Source organism: Somniosus microcephalus, chromosome 2 (assembly GCF_052327205.1).
Source record: "Somniosus microcephalus isolate GS21.2 chromosome 2, FLI_Smic_1.0, whole genome shotgun sequence".
Classification (NCBI taxonomy): Eukaryota; Metazoa; Chordata; class Chondrichthyes; order Squaliformes; family Somniosidae; genus Somniosus; species Somniosus microcephalus.
In genome coordinates, this window is record NC_140988.1 from 42398595 (window position 1) to 42411199 (window position 12605).

The following is a 12605-nucleotide window of genomic DNA, read 5'->3' on the forward strand; positions in this document are numbered from 1 at the left end:
GCAGCAGCGCGGGAGACGCCATTTTAAGTCGCAGTGGGGAAGAAAGGAAAGTGCGGGAGACGCCATTTTAAGCCGCAGCGGGGAAGAAAGGAAAGCGCGGGAGATGCCATTTTAAGCCAGTCTAACCACACCCAAAAATGCCGAAGAGTGGCAGTATCACAGCGTTCGACAATGAAGTCGAAGATTGGACGACATATGTCGAACGCATAGAAGTATACTGCAAGGCGAATGAAGTGCCAGATGACAAGAAAGCACTGGTATTGTTGAATTCAATGGGTGCAAAAACGTATGGCTTACTACGAAACCTAGTAACCCCAGAGAAGCCAGTAGAAAAGGATTTTGAAAACATAGTGTCAATCCTACAGGACCACTTAAACACCACACCGCTGCTGATAGCAGAAAGATTTAAGTTTCACAAAAGGAACCAGCATAAAGATGAAAGTAATGCTGAGTATTTAACGGAACCGCGCAAGCTATCGAAACACTGCCAGTTTGGAACGGGACTAGCAGATACTTTAAGGGACAAGTTTGTGTGTGGGCTTCAAAGTGAAGGAACCCAGAAACGGCTTCTATCAGAAAAGGATCTTATTCTGGACAAGGCTTTCAGCATTGCAGTATCACACGAAGCAGCAGCACGGGGCGCTGCAGAGATACAACGGAGACCGCAAGAATATGGCACAAATGAAATGTCATACGGAACAGTGAAGTGCTATCGCTGCGGCAGAACAACACATGACCATAATGATTGCTGGTTCAAGGACAAAGTGTGCAGACAGTGTGGAAAAGTAGGACACATAGCAAGAGTCTGCAGGCTGGGAAAGAAAACCAGCAGCAAGAAATCTCCACAGGAGAAGTACAAGAAGGTGCATAAGGTGATGGAGAGTAGTTCAGACGAACAGAAAAGTGATCCAGACTCCGGAAGCAAGGAGCTGGGTTGTCTGAAACTACATAATGTGATCAAAACGGAGGATCACCAAACTATCTGGGTCATGCTCAAGATAGCAGGAGTCCAAGTGAAAATGGAATTGGACACAGGATCAGCCCTAACAGTCATAAACCGAAGGGACTACAAGCGGCTATTCTCACATATACCCTTGAGAGATACAAAGATTGTCTTGAAGACGTACACGGGGCAAAAAGTCTACCCCAAAGGAAAAATAAGGGTGAACGTTATATATAACAGCAAGGAAACACCAAAAATGGACCGATATGTATTGCCAGATGGAGGACCACCACTACTAGGATGTGAATGGATCCGGAAGATACAGCTAGATTGGCATTCCATACAAGCACTGACTGTAGATGCCAAAAAGGATGACGACGTCACACCTGGACGACTGTCAAAAATGCTAACTGACGCACAAGAAGTGTTCCAGCAGGGACTCGGAACACTAAAAGGCATAACAGCGACGATCAAAATAGAGGAAAATGCAAGCCCAAAGTTTTATAAGGCCAGATCGGTACCTTATGCGATCCGCCCAGCCATCGAAGCAGAGCTGGAAGGTTTGGAACGTTCAGGAGTACTGTCCAAAGTGGACTGGAGCGAGTGGGCTACACCCATCGTTCCTGTAATGAAGAGGTCGTTGAGTAATACGCCTGGGGAACCAAAGAAGGTTCGCATCTGTGGGGACTTTAAGGTGACAGTGAGCCCAGTCCTTCACACTGTACAATATCCGCTTCCGCGGATTGAAGATATTTTCGCCTCGCTATCTGGAGAGAAACGCTTCACTAAGATTGATCTGGCCCAGGCGTACCTGCAAATGAAGGTAGAAGAAGCCTCGAAACAGTACCTCACGATCAACACTCATAAACGTCTCTACCAATACAACCGGCTGGTGTTCGGGGTAGCATCAGCTCCGGCTATTTGGCAAAGGGCAATGGAACAAGTCCTGCAAGGGATTCCAGGGACCCAGTGTTATTTGGACAACATCCTGGTCACGGGCGAAAATGACAGTGATCACCTCGCCAACCTGGAGCAGGTGTTCACTAGATTGAAGGAATATGGGCTCCGAGCTAATCGCCACAAATGCGAGTTTTTCCAGAAGCAGATCTCGTATTGTGGCCACGTTATTGATAAAGAGGGGTTACATAAGTCCCCTGAAAAGATTGAGGCAGTAGTCAAGGCTCCAGCACCGGAAAATGTGTCACAACTGAGGTCGTTCCTCGGGCTGGTGAACTACTACCATAAGTTCTTGCCGAATTTGTCTACAGTACTACACCCACTGAACACCCTACTGCAAACGGGGGTACCATGGAAGTGGAGTGACGAATGTAAACAAGCTTTCCAGAAGAGCAAAGCATTGATCACATCAAAAGAGGTGTTGGCTCATTTCAACCCAGCACGACCAATTCGGTTGGCGTGTGATGCATCACCCTATGGCATTGGAGCGGTGCTGTCGCACAAATTCCCGGACGGCTCGGAGAGGCCAGTAGCCTTTGCGTCTCGGTCACTAACCTCAGCCGAGCGTAACTACGCCCAGATTGACAGGGAAGCCCTCAGCCTAGTGTGGGGAGTGAAAAAGTTCAATCACTATCTGCACGGGCAGAAGTTCACCTTGCTGACTGACCACCAACCACTTGTCTCCATCTTTAATCCAAAGAAGGGCGTTCCGGTGATGACTGCGCAACGGCTACAAAGATGGTCCCTTTTTCTAGGGGCGCACCAATATGAAATCGAGTATAAGGGCACGAAACAGCATGGAAACGCTGATGGGCTATCACGCCTGCCACTGCCTACTGCAGAGGAAGCACCAGCAGTGGATCCTGTCGAATATTTCATTCGACTATAATTGAATGCTTGCCAGTAACTAACACTGGTATAGAGAAGGAGACCTGAAATGACCCGACACTGTCTCGGGTATATGGTTTGACGGTGAAGGGATGGCCAGCACATGGCGACTCACTGTTGCCAGCATTCTCATCCAGAAGAGAACAGCTGTCAGTATGCCAGGGGACCTTGATGTGTGGATCCCGAGTGGTAATTCCACCCAAGTTAAGGGAGAGAGTGCTCAATGAGCTTCACGAAGGTCATCTGGGAGGGGTGAAAATGAAAAGCCACGCTAGGACTTATGTGTGGTGGCCGGGGATCGATCAGCAAATCGAGGACCTGACAAAGAGCTGCTCAGGATGCCAGAAGGTCCAAAATGCACCACCACATGCCCCTCTACGCCCATGGGAGTGGCCCTCATCTCCATGGCAACGGGTGCATATTGATTTTGCTGGTCCATTCATGGACTCAATGTTTTTAATAGCCGTGGATGCGCACTCAAAATGGCCTGAGGTGATCAAAATGTCCTCCACCACCACGGAGAAAACTATTGCAGTCCTATGGACCATTTTTGCCAGGAACGGCTTGCCACAGCAGATTTGCTCTGATAACGGACCACAGTTTGTGTCCGAAGAGTTTCGAAGGTTTATGAAAAGGAATGGGGTAAGGCATTATACATCCGCCCCGTATCATCCAGCCACAAATGGATTGGCTGAGAGGTTCGTACAAACCTTTAAAAAAGCAGTAAAGGCCATGTGCGATGATGACATTCCACTGCAGCATAAGGTGGACAATTTCCTGTTAGCCTACAGAAATGCGACACATGCAGTCACCAACCAGGCCCCGGCCATGATGTTCTTTAACCGAAGGTTGAGATCTCGTCTGGATTTGCTCAGACCAAATGTACAAAGAGATGTTGAGAGTAAGCAATTCCAGCACATCAATGAGAAGCCGACAAGGAGCTTCAATGTAGGGCAACCAGTCTTGGCCCGCGACTACCGAACAGAGAAATGGCAACCAGGAACGATGTGCACACGGCAGGGGCCACTAATGTACACAGTGGATGTTGGGGAGAACATTGTGAGACGCCATGCTGACCAGATCCTAGAGTCACAGGAACGAGTCAACCCCATGTCTCGGCCATACGTACCTGGTGAGGATCCCGACGTACAGGTCACATCTACCTCAGAAACAATAGCATTGGAAGCTGATGAATCAACTGACGACAGGGTGCTAGAATCGCCTCCGCACCAAGAGCGAGACACTCGGGAAAGGTGTTATCCAGAAAGAATCAGGAAGCCTCCCCAAAGACTGAATTTATAAATAGACTATTTTCAGGTAATGTTGCATGTTAAAAGTGTTAATTGTAATTAGTTTGATATTTAATTGTTAAATGAGTGTTATGGTACTGTTAATCTAAAAGGGGAGGAATTGTAATGTATGTACCTTTAAGGGAGAGAACTACTTTTTACAGCTCCTGTATACTGTAGTACCGGCAGTGACCACACCTGTATATAAACCCTGAATAGTGATCTGTACAATTAGTTCTAGAGTAACCCTCATTCAGTAAACACCTGTTGTATCGTTTCTCCTGCAGTCTGTGTCTTATTACACACAGACACAACAGTAAGGACTGAAAACTGCATTTTTTTTTACTTCATTTAAAATTTTTTATCAGTTCAGAAGGCATTGCCCTGTTAAGCAAACAACAATGCATTGCCCTTTTAATATCCCACAAGGTCAAGCGAAATCATGGCCTCAGTTCCAGAGGCTGTTGGAAGATGCAGCGCCGCATTCAGGACTGATGCCGGGACTAACGCCACCAGGAGGGCGTTACACAGTCAGTTTAGCGCTGGGCTAATAATCTTTGGTCCCCAGCGTGAATTTTTCTCTGCTACTGGCACCACCGTTTTCAGCGGCCGTTAACCCGAGGTGCGGTGACACCGGCAACGTTCGCGTCGCAGTCAAATTTCTAGGCGCAGGTCCGTCCCAGCTTCCTGCTTCCTTAAGTTTGGTGAGAGTTCAATAGAAGAGACAAAAACTAGGACAAGGCACAGATACACCAGGTCCTGGCATTGCTATGACAACTCTGTTCTTCCACCTGCCCCAAACATGTCCATCGTCATAAGGAAGAAAGGGTGGGGGCAGAGGCGGGGATTTCCTATGCCGGGAGTTCCAATGCTCCCGACCATGACTGGGACTAGCATATGGGCAGCTGAAGCATGCTTGGTTGAACCAGGCATGCCATGTTGCCAATTGGCGGTTGTGGGGCCTGTCTGAGGGTCCAGGGCTTAATCTTGACCTGGACCCTGAAAGAGGAGCAAATTCTTCTTTAGGAGTGGCCACTTGGGGCAACATCCATTTGTTTCCAGTGAGGATCTGGCAGCCACCCTCCTGGCCTGGCCACCTCCACTGTACATTTGGCTTTGTGCCTATGGCGGTCATCCCAGCTGTGTCCCAAATGGAATGGGCATCAACCACTGGTGTGATAATCATTATTATTATAATTAAATATAATTTTTATTACACAAAACAGGCTTTCACGATGTAGCAGGGAAAGGAAAGCAATCTCATTACTGCTCACTGAAGGGCCTAGAAATTCGGTAGGTTTAGCGCCGCATTTGAGGCGCTAGAGGGCCTAGCGCCGGAGTTATGGCCAGTTGAGAAATTCCCTGGGGCCCTAAATCGGCGTTGCACCGGTAGCGCTGCGCCGGCACCGATGACATCATCGGTGTGCGCAGCGTCCCGGTTGCCGTGGTAACCCGGCCCCAAGCCGAAATTCAGTTGCGCCCGCCTCGCCTGTGGCAGGCGCAACTAAGACTCTGGCAACAGAGTCTTCCCCCAGTGTGCGCCGGCGCATAAAGGTGGAGCGGCGGCCGGCCGCGTTCCCGGCGGCCGCCTGCCCGCACCTCCCTTCCCGGACTCCTGCATTCCCCCCCCGCGGCCCTGATCAGTGTCTGATGCGAGCCCGGCACTTCCCCGAGGTGCCGGGCTCAGATGTCGGGTCAATCCGCCGGACAGTTGTCGGCTGCAGGCAGCTCCTCCTTAACAGGAGGAGGAGGCCTGCAGTTCCCCCGCCTGCCGCACCGCATCGGGTGCCGCAGCGGGGGATTAGCGCCGGGAAACCCAAGTTCACGCCCGTTTTGAGGCGCTAAAGGAGGGTTTTAGCGCCCGCCGCCGTCTGGGCCCGGCGCACCCGAATTTTCGTCGCGCACTGCCGCATTACCGCTGGCGCAAACTTTCTGGCGCTACAGCCCTGGCAAGACCAAAACCCAATTTCTAGGCCAAGATCTTTTTTTAAGATACTTCAACCAACACAATGCAGTTTACAAAGAACAGAATACAAGGAGTGGCCTCTTGCAGAGACAGTTCAACCCAATTCTGTCAAACCTGCATTTCTTGATCTACGACCAGTCTGTGGCTACAGGGAACCAGTTTATTTGCACCCTGCAATAGCTTGTTAACTATTTCAATGCATACAGTTATGTCTAAAATTTTGCAATAACTGTACATTTAAGGAAATGCCTTTCAGTCTCTATTATATTACACAAGACATGTGCTAGTGAACAGGTTTCATACAGCCTGCTTCAAGTCAAATGTAAATTAGCCAGGATTTGCCAAGACCTGCTGCCAGAAAGATCCCCTTTTAGCAGGCGAGTCCTGACAGTTTCATGCTTGGCGTGCACACAGCTGATCCGTGCTTTAGGAATGTGGCAGCACTAGCTTGGTATAAATGTGACTTTATTAGAAGGGCGAATACTGGTAAATGTACCTGGGCATGCTCGGCACTGACATTGGGTGAAGAGTACCGCATCCCCCTGAAGCAACATTAGGGTTGCCAGCTTTTCCAAAAAACAGACAGAAAGGTGGATGGCGCTGGGGTCAGGGGCACGGCATGGCTTAGAGAAAAACTTCTATAAAATTGTTGGATGGCCTCCACATTCAACTGATTAAAAGAAGTACATTAATTCAAATATGCCACCCCCCTCCTTTCTCTTATGGGAGTTCCTGGCCCCTCACTCTTTGCCAACTCTTTCTTTAGTTGTTGCAGATTGAAATGCAGTGCCTCTGCCTCCTTATTATTAGTTAGTATTTTCTATTATAGTTTGTATTAATTTGCAGGGCTGCGGGGAAAGAGCGGGAGAAAGGGACTAAGTGGACAGCTCTACCAAAGAGCCGGCACAGGCACAATGGGCCGAATGGCCTCCTTGTGTGCTGTATGATTCTATGGTCAATTTTGTTCCCAGTTTTTGGATTTGTTTCTATGTAATGGCATTTATTTGGACTCTTTTCTTCCTTGTGTACGGTTTTGATACATGTGGAGCTGGATTGGCTGCTCCTCTCCTTGCTGGAACCACTGAACTTCATTCCAAGGCTTCTTTGTTTTGCAGCCACTGAAATAATTTGAATAGATCCAGTTTTGATATCTTACTGGAAATCTTACAATACCAGACCAAAAAAGATTCTGCCAAAAATATGGCCAAAGACCCAATAAAACCAGGTAGTTCCGGCCCAGTTTCTATTAAAAAATAAACAGATAGCTCAATGAAAATACATACTGTCCAGCCAGAATCTGGATGCAAGCTATGCAACAACCGAGTTTTAACCTTATATCAACGTACGTTAACATTTTGTTCTTTCAATTTTCATCTAGGTATCAACCATGGCTCAGTGGTAGCACTCTCGCTTCTGAGTCAGAAAGTCATGGGTTCAAGCCCCATGCCAGGATTTGAGCATGTAATCTAAGCTGACAATTCATTGCAGTACTGAGTGGTTGAAGGTGCTGTTTTTCAGATAGGACATTAAACCAAAGCCCCATACGCCCCCTCAAGTGGATATAAAGGTCCAATGGTACTATTTGAAGAGGAGCAGGGGAGTTCTCTTGGTGTCCTGGTGGACATTTATCCCTCCACCAACATCACTAAAACAGTTCAATTGGTCATTTATCTCATTGTTCTTTGCAGTCCTTACTGATTCCCTACATTAAAACAGTGACTACACTTAATTAGCTGTGAAGCGTTTTGGGGCGTGTTGAGGCGTGTTGAGATTGTGAAAGATGCTATATAAATGCAAGTTGTTTTTTTTCTTCTCCTGAAGGCACAGACTGTTGCTGGGATACGGGTCCCCAGGCACTATCAGTCCTTTGGTTCATTGCCTTAGTGGCCATTCTTTTGAAGAGCCTAGGTGGCGGGTATCAGGAGGCTGGATGTCCCCAGCAAGCTTCACTGCCAAGTCCGATCCTGTCCTTACCCAATGTTCCTACAAATGCATTTCCTGCAGGAATCACTGGATAACAATCAGAAGTGGAGAGGACAGTCAACATTTTCCCTTCCTCTAGGCTGGAAATGTCAACGGTAACAACCTTTACATAAGAACATAAGAACATAAGAAATAGGAGCAGGAGTAGGCCAATCGGCCCCTCGAGCCTGCTCCGCCATTCAATAAGATCATGGCTGATCTGATCCTAACCGCCAATCCACTATGGCAGGACTATCTCCTGAATCTAACAGAATTAGACACACAAAACAGGAGCAGGATCAGGCTACACGGCCCCTGGGCCCGCTCCGCTACCCACAGGGCCATGACCGATCCGAACCTAGACTCATGTCCAAATTCTTGCCCGCTCCCCGTAACCCTTAATTCCCTTTTCTTCTAGGAAACTGTCTATTTCTGTTTTAAATTTATGTAATGATGTAGCTTCGACAGCTTTTTGGAGCAGCATATTCCATGGACCTACCACCCTCTGAGTGAAGTAGTTCCTCCTCATCTCAGTTTTGAAAGAGCAGCCCCTTATTCTAAGACTATGCCCTCTAGTTCTAGTTTCACCCATCATCTGGAACATCCTCCCTGCATCCACCTGATCCAACCCCTTCACAATCTTATATGTTTCAATAAGATCGCCTCTCATTCTTCTGAACTCCAATGAGTAGAGTCCCAATCTACTCAACCTCTCCTCATATGTCCATCCCCTCATCCCCGGGATTAACCGAGTGAACCTTCTTTGTACTGACTCGAGAGCAAGTATGTCTTTTCTTAAGTAGAGAGCGGTTAGAATGTGGAACTCGCTACCAAAGGAAATGGCTGAGGCAACCAACAACAACAACAACTTGTAATTATAAAGCGCCTTTAACATAGTAAGACATCCCAAGGCACTTCACAGGAGCGTTATCAAACAAAATTTGACACCGAGCCACATAGGGAGATATATGGGCAGATGACCAAAAGCTTGGTCAAAGAGGTAGGTTTTAAGGAGCAACATAAAGGAGGAAAGAGAGGTAGAGAGGTGGAGAGGTTTAGGGAGGGAATTACAGAACTTAGGGTCTCGGCAGCTGAAAGCACGGCCACCAATGGTGGAGCGATTAAAATCGGGGATGAGCAAGAGGCCAGAATTGGAGGAGCGCAGATATCTCGGAGGGTTGTGTAGCTGGAAGAGGTTACTGAGATAGGGAGGGGCGAGGCCATGGAGGGATTTGAAAACAAGGATGAGAATTTTAAAATCGAGGCGTTGCTTAACCGGGAGCCAATGTAGGTCAGCGAGCACAGGGGTGATGGGTGAACCGGACTTGATGAGAGTTAGGACACAGGCAGCCGAGTTTTGGATGACCTCAAGTTTACGGAGGTGTAAAATGGGAGGCCAGCCAGGAGTGCATTGGAATAGTCAAGTCTAGACATAACAAAGGCATGGATGAGGGTTTCAGCAGATGAGCTAAGGCAGGAGTGGAGTCGGGCGATGTTACAGAGGTGGAAGTAGGCGGTCTTAGTGATGGTGTGGATACGTGGTCGGTAGCTCATTTCGGGGTCAAATATGACACTAAGGTTGCGAACAGTGTGGTTGCCAGGGAGAGAAATGGAGTCGGTGCCTAGGGAACGGAGTTTGTGACGGGGACCGAAAACAATGGCTTCGGTCTTCCCAATATTTAGTTGTAGGAAATTGTTGCTCATCCAGTACTGCATGTCAGTCAAGCAGTCTAACAATTTAGAGATAGTGGGGGGGTCTAGAAAGGTGGTGGTGAGGTAGAGCTGGGTGTCGTTAGTGTACATGTGGAAACTGACACTGTGTTTTCGGATGATGTCGCCAAGGGGCAGCTTGTAGATGAGAAATAGGAGGGGGCCAGGGATAGATCCTTCGGGGACACCAGAGATAATAATGCGGGAGTGGAAAGAGAAGCCATTTCAGGTGATTCTCTGGCTACGATTAGATAGATAAGAATGGAACCAGGCGAGGACAGTCCCACCCAGCTGGACGATGGAGGACAGGCGTTGGAGAAGGATGGTTTGGTCAACCGTGTCAAAAGCTGCAGACAGGTCAAGAAGGACGAGGAGAGATAGTTTACCTTTGTCACAGTCACAAAGGATGTCGTTTGTGACTTTGATAAGAGCTGTTTCAGTACTGTGGCAGGGGCGGAAACCTGATTGGAGTGATTCAAACATGGAGTTCCGGGAAAGATGGGCACGGATTTGGGAGGTGACAGTACATTCAAGGACTTTGGAGAGGAAAGGGAGGTTGGAGATGGGGCGGTAGTTTGCAAGGACGGAGGGGTCAAGGGTTGTTTTTTTGAGGAGAGGAGTGATGATGGCAGATTTGAAGGAGAGGGGGACAGTACCTGTGGAGAGAGAACTTTGCAATATCAGCTAACATGGGGGCCAGAAAGGGAAGTTGGGTGATTAGCAGTTTGGTGGGAATAGGGTCGAGGGAGCAGGAGGTGGGTCTCATGGGCAAGATGAGCTCGGAGCGGACGTGATGGGAGATAGCTTAGATGCTTTCAAAAGGAAACAAGATAAGTACATGAGAGAAAAGGGAATAGAAAGATATGCTGAAAGGCTGAGATGAGGCAGATAGAATAGGAGGAGACTGGTGTGGAGTATAAACACCAGCACAGACTAGTTGGTCCAAATGGCCTGTTTCTGTGCTGTAAATTCTATGTAACTTTACTATTGGCCTAGCTTAGATTAGTTAATTCAGCATGCACCGGGGATAGAACCTGGGACCTTCCGGGCCTTTAGGGTACAAAGCCACGCATTTTTCAAGGGAGCGTCACAGAATGACACACTGTTTGGTTAATAGTGAGAATTACTTCAATGTTTCTTTCTCTTTTACTTAAAAAGGTGGTGGTATATCAATAAATCAGCTCAAACTCAGTCCCTTGTTTTAATAATAAATCTCACTCTCAAAAACATTACAGCATAACAATCTTTAGAGACAAGAAAAGCCCATTAGGCCTAAAAAAACTCAACTGTTTTTGAATAATCTCAGCACCACCTCGCTACCAGCTGACCATTTCTGTCAATCCCTTTCCTTCCCAGGAACAATGTATTTGCTGAAAATGCTGGAAATACTCAAACTGGAAAAAGTTGGAGATGTAACAGGTTTTTAAGCAAGCATTACAGCCTTCTGGACTCACCATCGAGTTCAACCATTTCAGACCATTACCTCGGCCCCAATTTTTTCTCTCTCTCTCACATGGCAGCGGTCGATCATTCTGCCATTGCCATTTACACTTCATCTAGAGTCATCTTTTGTTTCTTAACTTGTCCCATTACCATCCCCTTTTGCCTTGCACCATCATCCCTTTTGTTTTTCAATCTCTCCTGCCTTCCATCCTATCACAAACATTCCCCTTTATTGTTTCCTCCCCTCCCGCCTTTCCCTGCCCCTACACTTGCTTAAAAACCTGTTACATCTCCAACTTTTTCCAGTTCTGACGAAGGGTCATCGACCTGAAATGTTAGCTCTGTTTCTCTCTCTATAGATGCTGCCTGACCTGCTGAGTATTTCCAGCATTTTTTGTTTTTATTTCAGATTTCCAGCATCTGCAGTATTTTGCTTTGGTTTCAATTGCCTCTTGTATCTTTACTTCTGTGGCCTACGTTGGCTACCTATTCCACAAGCCTCTTAATCTTTTGGTGCACAAGTTCCACCTGTTTAAATCACGTCATCCCTGAAAAAAACATTCTCCCAACCTACCCCCAAGCATTGTAGACACTTTAGAGGAATCAGATCAATGCCATTTACCATTTAGATGGATAAAGCAGAGAAAATATGCGAGTTTACCAAGAGTTGTACCTGAAAAGTTGGACAGATTCTTAGATGTATTATTCATTGCCCTTTTCTCCACAGCTACTGCATGCCTAATCTCATCCAAGGCAAACTTCAGATCCTTGGAGCGTTTCAAATGTTCTTCCTCGGCTTTGCGCAGTCTGTTACTGAGTTCCAGAAGTTCTTGTTGGTATGCAGTTACTTCATCCTCATCTTCTGCAAAAATAAAAATGTCTGATATTATATCTGTGTTTCAAATAAATTACTTTCGTTTTTGTTTATCAAATCTCCATTAAGGTTTATTGGTTTACACAAAAACCAAAGGTGCAGGGTCATCCAATGGCTCAGTAATTAAGATGTACCAGCTAGTATGATACTTAACCAAGAATGGCCCAGTTCAATGCCTAGTCTATGTTGCTGTCAGCTGAGGCACAAGTTGGGGCACCACAATCAGCTCTGAGACCTTCGGTTTGGTAGATGAATAAAACATTCAGCCAGTGTTCTTTCGTTTTTTAAATATTTTTTCACCAGTTTTTCTTCCCGCCCCCTCCTCTCCTGGTGGCTTGCTGGCATACCGGTCCACACGCACCTGGCCAAGTGTTCATTATCCAGCTGTGAACCTTGGCAATGACTGCCAGCAGGCTGCTCAACTCTGGAGGGCATCACAACCAAGAACAATCATATCTTCACCCGACTGCCAGACGTGCATGCTGGGAACTCTGGGGTGCTAAGGTCAATTGTGGTGTCCCAACTGCTAGCTCATCTTAGGTCAGCTAAAATCTGCACAGACTACAGATCAAA

The 12605-nt window shown here is 47.2% G+C and overlaps 1 protein-coding gene across 2 annotated transcripts in view; it reads right to left on the reverse strand.

The window, feature by feature from the left end:
• Positions 1 to 12605, reverse strand: part of LOC147122673 (alpha-1,3-mannosyl-glycoprotein 4-beta-N-acetylglucosaminyltransferase B-like) — a 351636-nt gene that overhangs the window by 217024 nt on the left and 122007 nt on the right. For both annotated transcript variants that reach the window (XR_015081357.1, XM_086008872.1), the window contains exon 2: positions 11832 to 12020. Coding sequence is in view for 1 of the 2 variants with exons in the window: in XM_086008872.1 (XP_085864998.1) it covers positions 11832 to 12020 (189 nt within the window). In the remaining variant the exon portion in view is untranslated. The remainder of the gene's footprint in view (positions 1 to 11831; positions 12021 to 12605) is intronic.